Source organism: Macrobrachium nipponense, chromosome 1 (assembly GCF_015104395.2).
Source record: "Macrobrachium nipponense isolate FS-2020 chromosome 1, ASM1510439v2, whole genome shotgun sequence".
Lineage (NCBI taxonomy): Eukaryota > Metazoa > Arthropoda > Malacostraca > Decapoda > Palaemonidae > Macrobrachium > Macrobrachium nipponense.
Genome location: NC_087200.1, coordinates 168,726,012 through 168,747,987, shown reverse-complemented (window position 1 = coordinate 168,747,987; position 21,976 = coordinate 168,726,012). Strand labels below are relative to the sequence as shown.

General features: G+C 42.2%; 1 protein-coding gene across 2 annotated transcripts in view; it reads left to right on the top strand.

The window, feature by feature from the left end:
* LOC135219810 (histone deacetylase 8-like) overlaps window positions 1-21,976 on the top strand; it is a 158,795-nt gene that overhangs the window by 44,585 nt on the left and 92,234 nt on the right. For both annotated transcript variants that reach the window (XM_064256894.1, XM_064256893.1), the window contains exon 3: window positions 14,241-14,418. In XM_064256894.1, coding sequence (XP_064112964.1) covers window positions 14,241-14,418 — 178 coding nt within the window. The remainder of the gene's footprint in view (window positions 1-14,240; window positions 14,419-21,976) is intronic.

Sequence of the window (21,976 nt, the reverse complement as noted above, 5' to 3'; positions counted from 1 at the left end):
GTATCAGGAATCATTCCCATTTTCTATTCATAATTTTTCTGTCGCCGGTGCTGAAAACACCTGTTTTCAGTACCTCCGTCTTAGGATTTTGGAAACTTCATTGCCGCTAAGTATCCTAATTGTCTTTTGATTTATTTACTTGGATTTGTGGCTAGGCATACGCTATCTTAAATTGATTTGAATTTGATTCATTTTTGCATAAAATATCTGAATCTAGTTAGGCTAGTTTCAGACGGGGTTGTCTGCAAAGATAGGGTGTGGCTACCGAAAGCTTCGGTAGATTCGCACTTGGTATGTACGAGGGGTATGAGTCTTGCTTCTTTGTTGAGATTTGTCATGTAAGGAGTGTGAGACTTTGTCTATTCCGTAAGGAAGACGTATGATTCGTATGTACGCAATTAATCAGTAAACATGTCTAATTCCGTAAGGAAGACGTATGATTCGTATGTACGCAATTAATCAGTAACAAAAGTCAGGGTAGTGAACCTGCTAACCTTCCTGTAGACTTTATTTTGCATAACCTTGTAGTATGGCCTACGGGCGATGTATATGTCTACGAGAGGTGCTCGCTCTCCTTCATTGCTGTGAAGTGCTACTTCTGTAATTGTTACTCCTAACCCTGCAGTGTTGCCTTCGGGCACTAAGCAGTGTCTGTAGAGAAATTGCCCTTTCTCTGATACTCCTTCGATTCGTAACTTAGAATCGAAAGTGCTTGCTTTAGAGAGTAAAAGTGAAGTGCAGAGGTGCAGTGATACCCCTTGTGTAGTGGAGGGTGCGTCAGATCGGCCTCGTTTCGCCTCTAGGCCGGGACCTCTGCTTGACTCCCAGAACCAGGGAGAGAGCATGTCGAAAGCCGAAGGAGGGTTACGAGGAACCCCCACCGATCTGGCGTGCCTTCGGCAGTTTCTGATGAAAATCCCCAGACTGCCTTAGTGCGTGCACGTGCACGAATCCTGAAGGATTGCTTCTCGTCCTCCGAAGCGTCCTCCCCGCGCAGGAGTTGGAGCTTTCGGATGGACTCGCGCCCTCTAAATAGAAGCTTTATAGAAGAGGACGCTTCACGTCCTCTCTCTCTCTCTCTCTCTCTCTCGTTATGCGCTTCAGTGAGAAGTAAGAAGGCGAACGTCGCCTGAACTCGTGTCCGTCTTTCCACCGAGAAATACATAAAAGAAGTCATAGTAGCAGTAAGCTTTTGAGAGCGGACGCCCAAGCCAGGGGCGCGCGGGTGCACGCCAATTGCGCGCGCCAGTGGACGCCGAGCGTAGCGCGCCAGTGGACGCCGAGCGCGCTCCAGTGGACGCCGAGCGCGCTCCAGTGGACGCCGAGCGTGCACCAGCGCACGCCAGGTGTGTCGCCTGGCTGAACGTTTCTGTTGAACTCTTCAAGCTCTTGTTTCAGATTTGGGCTTAAAGAATTTTTACCTCTACCTTCGATGATACCTTCTACCTCACCTGCAAAGAATGTGAAGTAGGCAGTGCTTCGGAGGAAGCTTAAAGTGAACAGACAACTTCTTCGAAACTCAGCAAGACATCGGGTTTCGTGAATTCAAGAGGTCTCTGTCAATTAATATTGCTTTTCGCATAGGTGGATGGAGTTAAGGAAAGCTCAAGGGAAGTTCTCGTTTGCTCTACCGCAAGCTTTGCCATTCTGCCAATAAATTTAAGTTTCCACTACCGCAGTCAAGACTTTGCGATAAGGCAGTTACGGGTTATAAAGGCTCGATGTCCTGCACGTCAGGACTCTCGGCAACGTTCAGTAGGGTTCTTGCAAAGGCACTCATCAAAAGTACGCTCTTCAGGAAAGCGCAAGACAGGACTTCCTTTGCCATACTGCCAATAAATTTTAAGCTTTAGCAGGCATTAGTTGTGATACGGGAGAGGAAGCTGGTTGGAGAGTTTCTTCCTCTTCCCAGGATAATTTTGCCAGCTTTTTAGCCCATCTGAAAGGGCTTTTCAGATGATAGATTTTGTTAGTTCCTAGTCGGGACTACGCTGCCGAATTGAACATCGTCGTTCTACCTGACGTAAGCCCAGTCTCTTAACAGGATTCTTGCCCCTTCCTCGTTTGAGACGGGAATCGGAAAATAAAATGCTCGACTTCCTGGATTACGTTTTGTCAATTCAGTGACTTTCCCCCATTGACAATATACTATCGTTTTGTCAAGTAAGTGGGTATCCCCTCATTGACAAAATATCTCTTTGTCCCGTAAATGGGTTAGTTCTATTGACAAACATCTCATTAACTTGATATTGCGTAAGCGAATAAGCTCTTATTGACAAGATTCGGAAGAGCTCTCATTCGTCATTCGCAGACTCGTACAAGAAATAGACTTGTAGACTACGTCAATGAACCCTTATGTCCAATAACATAAGAAGCTTGAGCTGACTGCTTCGATTCTCCTAAGTTTTGTTCATGAAACTTGCCTGTCAGATATGTATGTAGCTGTATTTCCGAATTCAGCTATATATATGTCTGCCAGGTAAGTATGAACAAACTTTATTGTGATATAATTTCATATTTGCCTTTCGTTATTTTATTTCTGGTTGGTTTCAAGTCAATATACGCTTGCTGTAGTTACCTCTTCGGATAGCAACCGAGAGGTCTATGGTCCATTTTAAGGACATTTAATCGTTACTCCCTGCAGCCTTCCAGGAGTTTCCGATTTATCTTTTACCGTGGTATGGTAGTGTTCTGACGACAAACGCATCTATATATTTAGCGTTTTCTGTTTCGCTTAAATATACCAGCTTGAGAGTCTCTTTATGCTAAAAATAACGGACCTTTTTTCTTCATAGAATAGGGTAGCTGGCAACCCAGGCATAAAGTTAAGAGACGACGATGACGGACGATCGTAAGCTGCTGCTGTCACTGTCCTCTCCTCCAGTCCAAACGAGCCAGTACCAACTCGTTCGCTGTCATTCCCGGTAGGTTACGTCTCTCTCTCCTGCGGGATTGACTGACTAACCGTATCTCTGTGCTGGCAGTTACGTCTCTCTCTCTCCTGCGGGATTGACTGCCGAACTGTATCTCTGCCCTACAATCACGGACTTTAGCCTAAGATTGAGGGATTTCTTACATGAATGAATAAACATTGCATTCGTTTGGCCTTAATATGTTCTACAGAGATATCTTACTCCTTTCGGTGCTCGTTACCGCACGGTATAGGACTACGAGTCTACCACAACATTGCACTATTATATGCTCTCTTGCTTAGGCAAAGCGCAGCCTTATTAGGGAAGTAAACATACTGTGTGAGGGAATGGATGAGCTTGCTGGGGACCATTTGCCTTCCTAAAGAAGTGTTTGTTTTTCCCTGAATAGACTGCAATTCAGACCTCTACAGTTTTTTCCTACCGGGAAACTGAAACTTTATTAAAGATCTAGGAATGATTCTGAACATCTCTCGGTGCGTTAAGTATCTCTTGAGGTGATAGATAGAAGGTGCCGGACATCTGGAGAGGGTTTCAGATGTCCTGGATCATAATCTGAAAGAAGTGGAAGCAATTCAGTCGTCCCTCCAGTCCTCGAAACGAGTTTTTGGAACCATGGTCCATATCAACTCTGATCTTCCACAGCTCTCTCATATCTTAGGAAGTATCTTCTCTCAGTCCCGGTTCGGGTTTACGAGAAAGAGCCTATTATAACAACAGGCGTAGAATGGAACGATCCTCTAGAGGTTCGTTACAGGATTGCAAAAGTCCGTTCGAATCGTCTCGATCGAAGGCAGCAACTACTGACTTCCGAGTGGAATCTTTCTTTAGAAGTATGTTGAGAGTTGTGGAGACTTTAGGGACGTCCTTTCATTCATCTCTTCGCTAGGTTGAGGACGAAGAGGCTTCTTCTTTCTTCTCTGCTCCCTTATTCTCGATCCGGAAGCGGTAACATTAAACGCCATCCTATGATATTGAACGGGGATGGATGTTTAGTCTCTTTTCCCCTTTTTCAATCGCTTAGGAAATGTAATAAGATGATTTATATCATCACAGGGAGCGACAATGACGCTAATCGCCCCATGTTGGCCTTCAAGACCCTAGATTCACAGAGGTCACGTCCTTCCAAGGACCTTTTCCGAGAGAGTCGGTCTCCTTTAACACGAAAGGTACCTATAACCTCTCCGCTCTGAGTCTGACTACGTTCAGACTATCGAGATGTTGACAGCATAAGATTGCAGTCTTCCCTTTCCGTTTGAAGAATGGGATAAGCTGGCAGTCACAACTATTAAAGAATACGCAAATATGTTGTTGACGGCCTTTGGGCTCAGAGATTTGCTTCTGTCAAACAACAAAGCCCTTCACGATCTTTGAGTTCTGTGAAATCTCGAAACTCGCTCACCATCTACTTTTTGTCTCACCTGTTTTCTCGGAGTCAGACACTCGTGCGAGATCAGGAGACATATAGTAGCCCTGAGTTTCTTGTTGACGAAGTCGGTTGCGTTTATACACCCCCGATGATCGTTTAACATGAGACCAGGTTGGACTGTCAGGCATTCGTCCTTCGGGACTGAATCGCCTTTTTGCTCCTTGCTCCTTTCTCCTGGCACCAGAAGCTCGAGTCAGGAGTGGCTCAGGAGTTGATTCGCTAACGACGTTGGGTTGCGTTGATACACCCTCCAAGGTTTGCTTAGCTTGAATCGCCCAGGCAGTCCAGACACTCATCCTTCAGCGAAGAATAGTGCCTTATGGTCTTCAGGGTACAGCCTTGCTGTCCTTGATTCGTCTGACTGGTCAACTGGTCGGTCACCTGACGTTAGTACAGACGGACTGACTGTGCATGTCCAGATCGAAGCTTTCAATATGGAACTTAGACATAGTCTGAAGTTCTTGATGTCAAAGCATTCGAACATCTCCTACCTGTTAACTTCTTGCATGTGATCAGGAAGGCTTTTTTCTAACCACCCTAGATACGACAAAGAGGGTTAGTGAGATTTTAAGCCATCGTCACAAGTTTTGGCTTTAGAGAACACAAGGCGGTGTGCTCTCTAAGCTTTTCGTTATGGCCTAAGAATGGAAACCCGTTTTGTCCTCGAGTCAGGAGTGGCTCAGGAGTTGATTCGCTAACGACGTTGGGTTGCGTTGATACACCCTCCAAGGTTTGCTTAGCTTGAATCGCCCAGGCAGTCCAGACACTCATCCTTCAGCGAAGAATAGTGCCTTATGGTCTTCAGGGTACAGCCTTGCTGTCCTTGATTCGTCTGACTGGTCAACTGGTCGGTCACCTGACGTTAGTACAGACGGACTGACTGTGCATGTCCAGATCGAAGCTTTCAATATGGAACTTAGACATAGTCTGAAGTTCTTGATGTCAAAGCATTCGAACATCTCCTACCTGTTAACTTCTTGCATGTGATCAGGAAGGCTTTTTTCTAACCACCCTAGATACGACAAAGAGGGTTAGTGAGATTTTAAGCCATCGTCACAAGTTTTGGCTTTAGAGAACACAAGGCGGTGTGCTCTCTAAGCTTTTCGTTATGGCCTAAGAATGGAAACCCGTTTTGTCCTTGGGCCAGGAGCTTGGAAGCAAGGATGGCACAAGTTAGTGGGCAGGAGCCAGAGAGAGTCCTGTGCCCTGTCAGGTCTCTCAAGTTTTATCTACATAAAACTCAAGAAAGTCGAAGTCGTACGGACAATCTGCAGTGTTCCGAAAAGACCAGACTTGCCCATATCGAAGAACACCCTGGCTTTATTGTTAAGGAGGTCTTTCAAAAAAGCTCCTTCTTTGTGTTTGCACAAAGATTTGAAATCTTTTGATTTGAATGCTCACGAGGTGAGGGCGCGGCCTCGGAAGCATTTCAACAGAGCATGGCACTCAGCAACATCCTGAGTACCATGTTTTAGCGAAGCAACTCTGTGTTCAATTCACACTCCCTGCGAGATGTGAAGATGGCATATGAGATCTGCTGCTCGCTAGGGCCATACGTGTCTGCAGACACAATCTTGGGGGCAAGAAGTACCACTCATCCTATCCTGTAGAAAATGGTTAGGAAGAGCTCTTAATTTAGTAGTTGAGTCGCCGACAACGGTGACTTCTTAACTCTTAAGCCTTAGTTAACACACCTTAACTTTGGCTAGGTGGGTCAGGTGGTGATATATATTTTTATATATATATTTTACTTCTTAGCCCTCATGGTATGGTCAATATGGTCTAGTCACGTCGTGGTCTCGCCCCCTGTTGACAGATCATCTGGAGTGCACCAGCTATATAGGTCTCTACCTCGCTGGCAACTCTAGTAGCACAAGCAGACTTACGCGGCAGTAACCACGAAGTCAGCTATGCTAACAGGTAAGGAATCAAGATATCAATTATCTGCATATATATGTTTCCTAAAATCTTCTATTCTGTCTACTCCCACCACCAAAGGTGGGATTCAGCTATATATATATCTGACAGGTAAGTTTCATGAACAAAATGATATTGTAATGATACAATTAAGTTTGTTCATACTTACCTGGCAGATATATATAATCAAGTACCCACCCACCTCCCCTCAGGAGACAGTGGAAATAAAAATTATGAATAGAAAATGGGAATGATTCCTGATACCCGCCTCCCAGCGGCGGGAATGGGTACTAACCACCTGACTCCCACTGCGTGTGTCGTAAGTGTTTAAATTTCTGTCGGATTCGGAAAAATACAGCTATATATATATCTGCCAGGTAAGTATGAACAAACTTAATTGTATCATTACAATATCATTCTTATCCTGTTTCTTCCATTTTGCTCTCCATCCTTTCCTAAACAATTGTTTCATAGTGCAAATGTGACGTTTTCTGCCAGTTAAAACTTTAAAAATCTTTTTTGCTTTCAATTTCCCTTTCAGCACTGAATGACCACATAGTTCCTAGTGCGTGGCCTTTGGCTTAAATTTTATATTCCATTCCATTGCGTAGGACTAAATGTAAGAAGAGTGAGAAAAGCTTTATTGTTCATACGCGAACAAACCTTCAGTCTTAACAATAGGATAATTTCTAGCGCATAGCTGGATCCGGTTAAAAAAAAGATGAAAGCAAGGAATCTTGTGATACCTGGCAATACATGCGTAGATCGGGTGAAGAATGATCAAAGACCATTCACCTACTCCAACGCGTCAGTCTTTTCTTAACCTCCTGGGAGAGTGTAGTGGTTAACCTCTCTTGGCCTTTACCCGGTTCATTGCCCGTTTCACTTGTGATTAGAGTGTGTGTGTGTGTTTGCTGATATTATGGCTTCTTCTGCTCCTTTTCGGCCTTGTCAACGTGTGAGCCCCGGACATAGGAAGTACTATGCTACAAGCTCTGCATTTTTGTTGTCACGCCATCTTAACCCAGATGTCATTCGCCTGAAGCCGGGTTTGACTTTGGAACAGGTGAGGTCGGTGGCTCCGTCCTTGTCTCCGCAAGATGCGTCAGCTTTGGATTCTACGGCGGCCTCCATGTTGCAGACGGATTCTTGGCTGGACCTTTGGTCTGTGGTTATTGCCAAGATAGCTTCCGACAGGTCCCCAAAAGGGTTGGTGAGTGCCTCCTCGCTTGCCAGTCTGTTGCAGTCCGGGGGCAAGGCGTTTCCATATTTGGCCCACCTCAGTGCCAATTTATGGGCTAATCTGATTAGGATGGACGCGGCTTTGTCTAGAATGGAGAGATCGCTCGACACCGAGTCCTTGCTGGCATTGAGGAACGGAGATCTTTTGGAGTCCCAATTTTTGTTTCCTTGGACAGAACTCAAAAATGCGATAGACCGGAGCCGGGCTGACACCAAAGACCGGCTGGTGCACCAGGCCGTGTCTAAGTCGGAGTCTCGTCCTCAGAGATGTCCGGCTCCTCCTCCTCCCCCTGTCCAGCAGCAGTCGAGATCATTGCTTGGCAGGCCATCGAGGACCTCGAGTTTGGCAGGGCCTTCCTGTTCAACACAGCCTAAGTCAGAAGATCAACGCCCCTTTTGCTCTTGTTCCTTTAAGCCAAGAAGGGGCCCAAGGGGCAGAGGTAAAAGGGGCCGTCAGTAGGTTAGGCGCCTCTCCCTCTCCTGCGCCACGGGTGGGGCCGTGCCTGGCGGGCCATTGGGCCAAGTGGCAGAGTTATGGAGCAGAGAAGTGGGTGGTAGATGTCCTTCGGGTGGGATACCTACTACCATTTGACTTCTCTCCTCCTCAGTTGGACAAGCCGCAGGTCAGGAAGACATATCCTCCAGATTCTCTGAAGTTCTTTGCTCTTCGGGAGGAAGTGCATAAAATGCTGGACAAGGATGCGATAGAGAAAGTAGTGCGTCTGTCACCGGGGTTTTACAGTCACATCTTCTTGGTGCCCAAGGCGTCGGGAGGATGGAGGCCTGTGATCGACTTATCCACCTCGAATCACTTCATCAGGAAGACACAGTTCAAGATGGAGACCCCGGGCTCGGTGTCGGCAGCCGTGAGGGAAAGCGACTTCATGCTGTCGATAGACTTAAGGGGTGCATACTTCCAAATCCCTTTTCATCCCACATCCAGGAAGTTCCTTTGCTTCTCTCTTGCGGACAAGATCTTTGAGTTCAGTCTCGTACTTCGGACTGACGACAGCCCCTTAAGTGTTCACAAGGGTCTACTCTCTTGTGTCAAGTTGGGCCCATGCCCAGGGTTTTCTGAGGTACCTCGACGATTGGTTAGTCTTGGCAGTTTCCACGGAGAATCTGCAGCAGGACAGGGATCGTCTACTTCAGTTCTGTCTGGACCTGGGCATATTAGTCAACCAGGAAAAGTCGAACCTCGTACCCACTCAAAGGATTCTCTACCTGGCTATGGTCATTGATATGACAGTGGCGAAAGTTTTCCTGTTAGATCAGAGATTGGAGAAGTTGCAGGCGGTAGCGCGCAACTTCCTGTCAAAGTCACATCAGTCAGCTCATCAGTGGCAGGTTTTTCTGAGTGAGTTGTCTTCTCTGGAGAAGCTGGTCCCTCATGGGCGTCTTCATCTTTCGTCTCTGCAATGGAGACTGGGAGAATTCTGGTCTCCGGCGGGGGACTCTCTCCTGTTTATGGTTCCTCTGCCTCTGGAAGTGAGAGAAGACCTTCGTTGGTGGTTGGACGACCAGAATCTGTTGAAGGGTGTCCCTCTGCGTTCTCTCCCATCGGACTTCCTTCTGTTCTTGGATGCCTCCCTCGCAGGTTGGGGCGCTCATTTAGGCAGACTCATCACTTCAGGCATTTGGAGTTTGGAGGACAAGCAGCAACATATCAATGTCTTGGAGTTGAAGCTGGCTCTCTGGGTCTGAAGGAGTTTCGGGGGAAGGTAGAGGGTCAGTCTGTCGTTCTCATGTCGGACAGCACCACGGTGGTAGCCTATGTGAACAAACAGGTAGGCCTGGTTTCACATCAACTTCACGCCTTGACCGTCGAGCTTCACCAGTGGGCATTCAGCAATTCGGTAGAGCTCTCAGCCAGGTATATCCCAGGGAAATGGAACGTGGTCACAGACAAACTCAGTCGTCGGGATCAGATCCTAGGCACAGAGTGGTCCCTTCATCAAATGGTGGCAGACAAGCTTTTCCAGATTTGGGGGAGACCCATGCTGGACCTTTTCGTGACACGCTTCAACAGGAAGCTGGAGGCTGTTCTGTTCTGTGGTTCCAGATCCTTTAGCATTGGCAGAGGACGCATTCCAACATCCCTGGGACAACCTGGAGGTGTATGCCTTCCCTCCGTTTTGTTTGATCCGTCAGGTTCTGAACAGGCTGATGAGTTCACAGGGTCTCAGGATGACTTTGGTAGCCCCTCTGTGGCCTAAGGCGGAATGGTTTTCAGATCTGCTGTCGTTGTTGTCAGAGGTTCCGAGGGAGATTCCCCCTTGGCGACATCTGCTGTGTCAGCCCCATGCGGAAGGGTTCCACCAGTCAGTAGAATCCCTGTCTCTTCACGGTTGGAGGTTATCAAGTATCTCCTCCGAGCTTGAGGCTTTTCTCAGAGAACAAACTGCTGGGCACATGTCCAGCAGTCTTAGAAAGTCGACTTCCGCAGTTTACCAAGGCAAATGGGCGATCTACTGTGATCTGTGTCGTAAACGGGGTTTTTCTCTACTCGCGACCTCTTTTCAGCAAATAGCAGACTTTTTAACCTTCCTCAGAGACGAGAAACATTTGTCTGTTTCTGCTATTAGAGGCTACAGGGTGGCACTGAGTTTGGTGTTATGCCTTAAGTGTATCGACATCTCTTCATGGGAACTTTCCCCGCTAGTTAACCCTTAAACGCCGGAGCGGTAAATAAAAAAATGACTCCCGTATGCCGGAGGGGTTTGAGAGTGAGCGCGTAAGCGGAAAAAATATTTTTTTCAAAAAATCACAGCGCGCTTAGTTTTCAAGATTAAGAGTTCATTTTTGGCTCCTTTTTTTGTCATTGCTTGAAGTTTAGTATGCAACCATCAGAAATGAAAAAATTATCATTATCATATATAAATAATGCGATATATGATAGCGCAAAAACGAAATTTCATATATAATTGTATTCAAATCATGCTGTGCGCAAAACGGTTGAAGGTAACAAGTTACTTTTTTTTTCGTTGTAATGTGCACTAAATTGCAATCATTTTGATATATAACACATTGTAAAACGATAAAAGCAACACAGAGAAAATATTATCACAAAATAATGCATGAATTCGTAACGCGCTTACGTAAACACATATCTTTTTTTCAAAAAATTCACCATAAATCTAAATATTGTCCTAGAGACTTCCAATATGTTTCAGAATGAAGACAAATGATTGAATATTACTATACTGAAAGAATATTAGCTTACAAATGCAGTTTTCGACCATATCTGACGAGCTAAAGTTGACCGAATGTCGAATTTTTTATATATATATTTTTTTATATGCAATTATTTCGGAAATAAGAAAAGCTACAACTTTCAAATATTTTTCGTTTTATTCTACATGAAATTGCGCACATTTTCATTTATAAAACTCTATGAAATGCCTAATATGAAACGGAGCAAATATTCCGAGAATGGGACTTACGCATTTCGGAGATTTGTGGCGGAGAATCCGCGCGCGGAGGGAAGGAAAGTTTTTTTTTAAAAATTCACCATAAATTTAAATATTGTGCTAGAGACTTCGAATTTGTTTCACGATGAAGATAAATGACTGAATATTACTAGACTGTAAGAGTTTTATCTTACAATTGCGTTTTTCGACCATTTCGGTAGAGTCAAATTTGACCGAACGTGGTTTTTTTTCTATTTATCGTGATTTATATGCAATTATTTCGAAAATGAGAATAGCTACAACCTTCAACTATTTATTGTTGTATTATACATGAAATTGCGCACATTTTCATATATAAAACGTTATGTAACGGCTAATTTAAAATGGTGCAAACATTACCACAATCGCACGTATGATTTTTTCGGAAGAGTTACCGCGCGGACGTAAAGAAAATGTTATTTTTTTCATAAATTCACCATAAATCGAAATATTGTGCTAGAGACTTCCAATTTGTTGCAAAATGAAGGTAAATGCTTGAATTTACTAGAATATAGGCGTTTTAGCTTACAATTGCGTTTTTCGACCATTTCGGTAGAGTCAAAATTGACCGAAGGTTGAAAATTTGTCACTTATCATTTTTTATATGAAAATATTTCGAAATTGATAAAAGCTACAACCATGGGTTGTTTTTAGTTGTATTGTGCATGAAATTGCGCACATTTTCATATATAAAACTTTATGTAACGGCTAATTTAAAATGGTGCAAACATTACCACAATCGCATGTATGATTATTTTCGGAAGAGTTACCGCGCGGACGTAAGGAAAAAGTTTTTTCATAAATTCACCATAAATCGAAATATTGTGCTAGAGACTTCCAATTAGTTGCAAAATTAAGTTAAATGATTGAATATTACTAAAATATAAGAGTTTTAGCTTACAATTGCGTTTTTCGACCATTTCGGTAGAGTCAAAGTTGACCGAAGGTTGAAATTTTGGCACTTATCGTTATTTATATGAAAATATCTTAAAACTGATAAAAGCTACAATCATGAGTATTTTTTTGTTGTATTCTACATAAAAATGCGCACATTTTCATATATAATACTCTATGTAACGGCTAATTTAAAATGGTACAAAAATTATGTCAAAGTGACGAAATAATTTCAGAGATGTGTCACAGATACTTTTTAGTGTGGCAAGAAAGAAATTCGCGCTTGCTCGCCTGCGTAACGATTGTAAACAAAACAACACCTTGATCCGTGAACTCCCAGCATCCCCCAAGGCGCGTGATTCAAGAGTTTTTGGCTGGTAGGCCTAAAAGTATTTTTCCGCGAATTTTTAAAAAAACTTTTGTATGTCGACGTAAAATACGTCCAGTCGGCACCCGAGAGACAAAAAATGTCGACGTAAAATACGTCCAGTCGGCGTTTAAGGGTTAAGGGGTCTGAGCTGTCGAGTTCTCCTAGAGAGCTCAAGCCTCCAACGTGGGATATTTCCTTGGTTCTTAGAGCTTCACTAGGAGCCCATATGAGCCCTTGCGTCGCTCATCTGACAGGAACCTGACACTCAAGACAGTTTTCCTTCTGCCTTTGGCATCTTCCAAGAGGGTAGGAGAGCTCCACGGTCTGAGCTATGAGGTGAAGCACACCAGGGGTTGGGGGTCGATGTCCTTCGAATTTGTCCCGTAATTCATGGCTAAGACCCAAAATCCCTCTGTGCATGATGACAGGTTCACTTTGTTTTCCATTCCATCACTGACTGACTTTGTGGGTGGTGATGCTCAAGAGCTTTTGTTGTGCCCTGTCCAGGCCCTGCGTTGCTATCTTAAAAGGACTTGGTACCTTAGACCAGGCTGCCGCAGACTTTTTGTTAGCACAGGCCATACAAAGAAAGAGGTGTCTAAGAATACTATCTCTTTTTGGATACGCCATCAGACAGGCATACGTGACTCTTGATGATTCCACCACCACGTCTGTGCAGGCTAGAGCACATGATGTAGAGGTATTGGTCCCTCTCTGGCTTTCAAAAGAATTTGGCTGTACATAGAGTGCTGAGCGCTGGTAGTTGGTTTCGCCAGTTCACGTTCACCTTCTCCTATCTTAAGGATGTTGCCCACAGATCTACGGACACGTTTTCCGTGTCCTGTGGTGGCTGCCCAACAGGTTGTGTAACTCATAGTTGCCCTTAACAGGGCACCTTTGTATCTTTCCTGAGATGATTGTGTGGATGAGAGAATGAGTGAGTTGGCTGGTCTCCTTTCTCTTGTACCTTTCCTTCTTCCTTTGGGCGGTTTAAGGAATAGACACGTCATTCGCTGGACTGGTCTGATACAGGTGAGTAAGGTAGTAATACTGGTAGTGTGGTCGTGCAATATACAAATATCTTACCCGCTATTTAATAGCATATGCTCTACTCCTTGGGAAGGAGGAGTTGGTAGTAATACAAACCTTGGTGTCTTGGTTTGTTATTGGACAGTCAAAGTTTCTCTTTGGTTCCCTATTCAATGGTTATCCCATATATCATTGTACGTCACTCAGGTTCTGAGTGGTTAGGTATCAATTTATCTAGCTTATCAACAGGCTTCAGTCCCTCTCCAAGAACCATTTCTTTTGAGAGCTGGACTGGTGGGTAGGCCCCCAGCTGGTCTAGGACGTCTTATACCTCCCTCCATGTATGAGTCTATCCTATTGTTAAGACCGAAGGTTTGATTGCGTATGAACAAATGACATATTTTCTAAGATAATTTGTATTTTTCATAGCTACAAACCTGAGGTCTTAATGTTATACTGCCCACCTCTAGCTGCCCCTCTGTTTGTTAAGTCATCCTGAGTTGGGAAAGACTGGCGTAGTGGTGTCGTCCTTGACCACTCCTAACTCGAGCTACGCATGCGTTGCCAGATATCACAAGATTCCTTGCTTTCATCTGCTTTTGAACCGGATCCAGCTAGGCGCTAGAAATTATCCTATTGTTAAGACCTCAGGTTTGTAGCTATGAAAAATACAAATTGTCTTACAAAATTTGTCATTTTGTTGTCCTTGATTTGCTATTGTGCTGGTCATCACTGGAGTGGTGGCAGGATGCAGGAATCAAATTTGTTGTTTAGAGGGAAGGTTAGGGAAGGAGGAAAAAACCCAGTGTGAGGGCGTCATCACAAGTGTCCATTGAAGTGATATTGTAAAATAGGGTAGAAGAGAGAGATACAGTAACAGGATTGTTTTAGCTAAATGTGTGTTTAGTATAAATATGTGTAATACAAAACATAATAAGCACCAGAATTGATACTGAGGTGTAGTGCATTTTGTGTTGCAGGCTTGCTTGACTCATAGTCTCATCACAGCATATGGACTCCTAGATAAATTGAAGGTCATTCCTTCTGTCTCTGCATCTGAAGAGGAAGTCAGAAAGTTCCATTCTGAAGAATATGTTGACTTCTTGAAGACTGCAGAGGTTAATAAAGAAGATGTAAGTGAGGATGAATTTGGATTGGGTAAGTTGCTACCTTAAAGGTCCACACGTATTAGAAAATGTTTTTGTCCTTTTATGACTTTGAGAATGTTTAGAAAATTATTAATATTGCTACTATGTATATCATAGTGTTGTAGTCCTTATTAGAAAGGATTTTTGTCCAGTTGTAATATATGAGAATGTTTTATGATGATGTATTACATTGTAACTATTTGTTTTAAAATAACCCCATCAGTTTACCACAGCTTAATCTTGCAGTCAGCGCTTCCTGTAGAAAGGGTCCAGAGAAAAAGAACGTCACCAACTGGTTAGGTATACATACTTCTCAGACATCAGTGCATATAGTTAGTTTGAAGTCTTTCCATCTACATACTGTTTTAGCTCCCATTAATTTCATTCTTTCATTCTTGTTTATTCATTATGGTCTCATTTCATAATTGTTTTACCTAATTAACCTTCCCCATAATTGTACGTACCATGGAGTTATGTGATTTCCTGCAATTTTTAAACTATGTAGTATGCATTTCATCATTATTTATAGAAAATAACAGTCCCCAATAACACTTGGTGACATTTTATGGAATAAGCATAATTTTGTCGTAGAAAATAGTAATACGTAACAGAGAATTAATGAGTAATTTCTATATTACATGATATTCCATGCTGTTAAAAACTAGTGTAGATGACATTTTTAAAAATCAAACTAGCGGAAGCAGTTTCTCACAGTCCATGGGTTAATGGTATGACCAGTGCTAGTTACAAGCTTGAAGCATGAAAAACAGTTAAAGATGCTTGACTTCATTGGTCTCTCCTGAGATTCCAAGTCACTTCCTTAGATATGAAAGACAACTTGACAGTCTCACTTTTGACAGTTCCTCTAAGAGTCAATGGCATCTAAACCAACTTGCCAAGCGATACTTAAGGAGACCACTTTAGAATACTGCCCAAGGCTTTTGAGAATCAAGACTAATACCATACTTGTAAGTATGCTGTTCACTTATCCAAGTGCTTTGGAACATAGTGGTAAACCTGTGCCCATCTTGCAGCTTGTATTGAATATGGTAGAAGTTCAGAAGGTTCAATACATATTCCTCTGGTTAAAAAGAGTGATATAGAATTCAATTTCTTGAACAACTACAGTGGTACCTCGACATCTGAAAGTCTCAACTTACGAAAAATTCAAGTTACGAAAGCAAAACAAAGATTTTTTTGGCTCTACATACGAAAATAGTTCAGGTTACAAAAGGTTGTTGCTGTAAAGTCCCGAGATTCGCCTGGACCACCGATAACAATTTTAAAACTCGCGTGCCGCCAACTGAGTAGACTCGCCACCATCCTACTGCTCTCCCATTGGTTCCTGATGCTAGTCACTGCCATAAGATCCTGCTCTCCTATTGGTCAGCATCTCTCCCATTGTGCATCTACGTAGTGGCATTCTTCGGTCACTCCGAAGCAGCATCGTTTGTGTACGCACACAAAATTCGTTCATTCTATACGATTTCGTTTATTAACGTAAATTCGTTAGTGATTTCGTTGTAGTACTACTTTATCGTGTTGTGTGAGAACTTTAGTACATACGTATACTACATAACTTAATTACATACAGTATATACGTAGTCATGGGTCCCAAGAAAGTTGCTGAAGTTCACGGAAAGAAGAGGATGGTTTCTATGCAGACGAAGATGGAGATCATTAAAAATATGAAGCTGGCATGCAGTTGAGTGTGATCGCTAAGGAATATGGCCAAAATCCGTCGATGATAGGCACCATCCTTGAGTAGAAGGAAGCCATCAAAGCAGCTACACCTTCCAAGGGTGTGACAATTTTGTCCAACAAGAGGAGCCACATGCATGATGAGATGGAGAGACTGCTTCTTCTATGGATTGAGGACAAAGAAATTGCTGGCGATACGATAACAGAGACAGCAATGTGCCAGAAGGCCAGCGCTATTTTCGCTGATCTGATTGCCCAGGCCGAAGACGACAGAGGAGAAGGGACATCGATGGCAACCCCAGACTTCAAGGCTTCTCGTGGGTGGTTTGATAAATTTTGTAAACGGACTGGCATCCATTCGGTGGTGAAGAAATTGAAATTTTGTAAAAAACGTAAAGTATAAAAAATAAGAAAAAATGTAAAATAAAAAAAAGACAAAAAGAAAAAGAAATTTAATTTTAAGTTTTTTGTAAAGTTAAGTGTTACGGTTTTGTGCCATTTGTTAATGTGTTTTGTAAAGTTTAGTCTATGTTTTCTGACATTTTTTAATGTTTCGTAAAGTTAAGTGTACATACTAACAAGTTTTCTGCCGTTTGTCCTCCTCCTCTGTCGCCACTTTCGGAGATAGCCTCACTCGAAAGGTAAGGTTCCACATATTACTACATACTTACGTATGTACGTACAGTGTTGCTTGTATACCATGTACACTAATACACTTTATTTACAGGTACTACTATGTTGTACATATTTAGTACATATTAAGTTAGGTATTGAATGGTCCAAATTGTTGTATTTCATTGTTTATTGGTCAATTTAGCTTTATTATAAAAATTTACTGTGGTGTTTTTGTAGGGCTTGCAACGAATTAGGCAATTTACATGTAAAATGCAGTTCAAGATACGAAAAGCTCAGGTTATGAAGGCCGCCTCGGAATGGATTAATTTCGTATGTCGAGGTACCACTGTATTCAGTTCAGCTTGAGCCTGTGGATCACACATTGAAGTGTGGTTTTGTGGAGACTATTCATATTCTGTTCCCAACCTTTGTAGAGCTTATGGTTGGTGGTTATGTTTTGCCAGCCAGATATGCCATTTGTTTTCAAACATATACAAACCTTCAGTCTGTACATAGGATTTAGCTTGTGGATGTGAGCTGGAATGGCTGTTGGTTGGGGGAAGCCCTACCCACTCCTTAGTCTGCACTCCGCTTCACTTTTGGCTGCCGACATATGAAGTATGCAGTACATATATTATATAGTTATAATACACACAGTGGACCCCCCTTATTCACATTATGTTTTATATATAGTATATTATATAGTTATAATACACAGAGGTGAACCTCCTTATTCACATGGGCTGGGGACCACAACCCCCTGTGATTACCGAAAATCTTCATTATATTGAAACCCCCTCTAAAAACACTTGTGCGTAATTGCTTATTTCAAGCCAATCAGCATCGAAGAAAGCTGGTACCCCACTGTATGACTGGCTCCTTCCAATCAATAGCTGTCATCATGTATGTATGGCTTACAACTACTTGTGACTTGAAGGGCATCAGGAGTGTCGCTCTTTATCTCAGTGACCTCGAAAACTATGAGTTAGACACTAATATCTGTCATTTTCTGTTATTTTTACATATCACCCCATCCCTATTGGGGCTGAACTTAGACTTCAAGGGCTTTGAAAGGAGGGTCACTATTCTTCTTGGCGACCTCATAAACAATAGCCACTAATATCTGTTGTTTTGGTTATTTCTACATTTCAGCCACTTCTCACCCCCCTCCCAGTCGGGGCTGAACTTGGACTTACAGGGCATTGGGAGTGTCACTATCCATCTCAGCAACCTCAATTTTTACATTTCACTCCCTTCTCACCCCCCTCCCAACCAAGGCTGAACTTGGAGTGTCACTATTCATTTCTACAACCTCAAAAACTATAAATCAGACACTAACATCTGTTGTTTTCTGTCATTTTTACATTTTCCCCCTTCCCATGCCTAACCCCCCTTTGGTGCCTGTGATGTCTTAACCCCAGTGTTCATATCGAAGTTGTAAATAGTATGTAGTATACTAAATTTGGTTGAAATGCTTGCAGTGCTTCAAAGCGTATGTGAAACACGCATGCATACATATATTTCGTACAGGCAGTCCCCGGTTAGTGGCTGGGGTTCCATTCTGACGGCTTGATGATAAGCAAAAATCGCAGATAACCAAAAATCGGCGATTTATGGCACTTATGGCACCAATAACCGGTTAATGGCACCTCCGTTAGGTATGTATCGGCACCATAACTATATTATCAGCATCGATAATTGAAAAACAGCGCATTCTGTGATTTTAGGAGCTAGACAAGTGTCATCAAACCATATCGCCCATAACTGAGTCACCCGATAACCGGTGACTGCCTATATAGATATAGTGGACCACAACTAGACCATGGACCAGCCATCTTGGATTCAGTACTCTGCTGTTTCTTCTGTAAAACATATACCCAAATATATAGCAGGAAAATTCACTACACGGATTTTTTCATAGGGCAATATTCACTAATTACAGGCAGTCCCCGGGTTACGACAGGGGTTCCATTCTTGAGACGCGTCGGCTCTCTCTCTCTCTCTCTCTCTCTCTCTCTCTCTCTCTCTCTCTCTCTCTCTCTCTCTCTCTCTCTCTCTCTCTCTTAGGGGTAACTTGATTAGTTTTCACAAGTATAGTAAGCCATACATATATTTTTAAGGGTAAAAATGCAAGATGACTTTGAAATGATATCAATCAAACATTAAATGAAAATGCCTTAATATATTTCCATTATCAAATAAAATGTACTGTATGAAAAAAATGATGTTTTCTCTCTCTCTCTCTCTCTCTCTCTCTCTCTCTCTCTCTCTCTCTCTCTCTCTCTCTCTCTCTCTCTCTCTCTCTTTCATTCTTTCCATGAAAGCATGCTACTGGCTAAAAGAGTTAGAAGTAGCCAATGTCAAAACTTGCAACATAATGCATATCTGTCACTAGCATGAGTTGTATTTTTTGTCTCTCCTCACTTCTGCTCCTGCTCCTTCAGTAGCATGACCCTCTCAGCCTTGGAACCCCTCCAGATCTGTTGGTAGTATATACCTTATACAGTACTATGGAGCCTCTCTCTCTCTCTCTCTCTCTCTCTCTCTCTCTCTCTCTCTCTCTCTCTCTCTCTCTCACTGAGATAAGAGAATGGAGAAAAGATTGGCAAAGGCATATACTGCTAAATTTAAGCTGCTAGTTGTAGCTGAAGCTGAGGAAAGAATGTTCGTCAGCTAATGACTATTATTGTGGATTGGCAACATGGAAACTTCGGCATAGCATCATCAAACTCGACCATAAACAAAATTTGAGAGAAATGTGTTTTAATCAAAACTATTTGGCATGAAAGAACACAGTTTACTGTGTTTACTCCAATAAAAGATAAATATGTAAAGCTAAATAAAGTGTATTAGTGTACAAGGTACAAGAAATAGTGTGTGTATATGTACATACGTATGTAGTAAAATGTGGAACCTTACCTTTCGAGTGAGGTGATGTCTGAAAATAGCGACAGAGGGGGAGGACAAACGGCAGAAAACATGAACACTTAACTTTATGAAACATTAAAAAATGGCAGAAAACATTAACACTAAACTTTACGAAACACACTAACAAATGGCAGAAAACATTAACACTTCTTGATTATCTCCATCTTCATCTCTATAGAAAACATCCTCTTCTTTCTGTGAACTAAAGCAACATTCTTGGGACCCATGGCTAATAACGTAAGTCATTAAGTTCACACACAACACAATAAAGTAACTTCAGTACAATGAAAGCGAAATCACTAACACGAATTTACGTTAACAAATGAAATATATGTGAACGAACAAATTCCAGAGATGTTTACGATAATGCTGCCGCAAAAAATGGTCAAGGAACGCCTTTACATAGAGGCATGATGGGACAGATGCTGACCAATAGGAGAGCAGGATCTTACGGCGGTGATTAGCATCAGGAACCAATGGGAGAGCGGGAGGATGGTGGCGAGTCTACTGAGTTGGCGGCGTGCCAGTTTTAAAATTGTTCTTGGCGGCCCGGACGAATCTTGGACTTTACCCTTTCGCAACCTGAATTATTTCCGCATACAGAAGCAAAAAAATCTTCGTCTTTGCTTTTGTAACCTTAATTTTTCGTATGTAGGGACTTTTGTATGTAGAGGTTCCACTGTATTTTTTATGAGAAATATCAACTTATCAATTTTATCATAAAGTGCACTTTTTGTGATTAAACGAGATATAAAAATTTTTAGTGGGCTTTTCTTAAGTTTTAACTAACAAAATAGGTTTAAAGCATTTTTATAGGGGTTCCAACTATTCGCGGGTTCAAACTATTGGCCAGGGGGGCCTGGTACACATTCCCTGCGAATACGTGGGGACCACTGTACTATATGGTAAATGGCACTCCTAACCATCTCAGCCTTTTGAATCTCGCAAATCAGCGAACCCCCCCATAATTGAGAAGACAATAGATTTGATGCATTTTGTGATGCGTGACTTGCAGACTTTGAACGGCTTCACAGCGGGACTATACTATATGTACATATGTATATATCATCATCCTCAGCCATTGCTAGTCCTCTGTAGGACAAAGGCCTCAGACATGTCCTTTCATTCCCTTCTGTTGATGGTCTTTCTATGCCAGTCTATCCCAGTCTATACCAGCAAATTTTCTTAGCTTGTCAGTCCATCATCTCTTCCTTCCTGTGCTTCGTTTGCAATCTCTAGGGGCCCATTCTGTTATTCTTTTTGTCCACCTATTATCTGACATTCTCATTATATGTCCTGCCCATCTTCATTTCTTTTTCTTACTTGTTGTTAAATTATCCTCTACTTTAGTTTGCTCTTGTATCCATGTCGCTCTTTTTCTGTCTCTTAGTGTTATTCCCATCATTATTCTCTCCATAGCTCTTTGAGTTGTAACTAGCTTATGTTTTAAGGCTTTAATAAGGCTGCAAGTTTCTGATGCATAAGTTAATACTGGTAAGACCATTTGATTAAATACTTTTCTTCCTAGAGAAAGTGGCCTTTTATTTTTCATAACCTCATTTTGTTTACCAAAAGCTCTCCATCCCATGCTTATAATTCTTTTGATTTTGGTCTCATGGCCTTGGGAAACACTGTCTCTCCTAAATACATATATTCATTAACAATCTCTAGAGGTTCGTCCATAACCCTCATTTGTTGTCTGCATATTCATTGAACAATATCATAGTTTTACTCATATTAATTTTAAGTCCTACCTTTCTGCTCTGTCTATTCAAGTCTTCTATCATCTTTTGCAATTCCTCCCCTATTCAAGTCTTCTATCATCTTTTGCAATTCCTCCCCTATTCAAGTCTTCTATCATCTTTTGCAATTCCTCCCCTGATTCACTGAATAGAACTGTGTCATCTGTAAATCTTAAGTTGTTAAAGTATCCCCATTAATGTTAATTCCTACATTTTCCCAATCTAAATTCTTAAAAACTTCTTATAGGCACACTGTGAATAATTTAGGAGAGATAGGGTCTCCCTGTCTAACTCCTTTCTCAATTGGAAATTTCTCACTATCTTTATGTAGTTTTAGGATTGTTGTACTGCCCGTATAGATATCTTCAAGTGTTCTAACATAAGATTCATCTGTTCCTTGCTTCTCAAGGGCTTTCATTACTGCTGAAGTTCTGACAATTAAAAGCTTTCTCATAGTCTATAAATGCCATACATAGTAGTTTGTCATACTCCATTGATTTTTCCTTTATCTGGTTAATTAAATAGATATGGTCAGTTGTTGAATACCTGCTTCTAAAACCTGCCTGCTCTCTTGGTTGATTA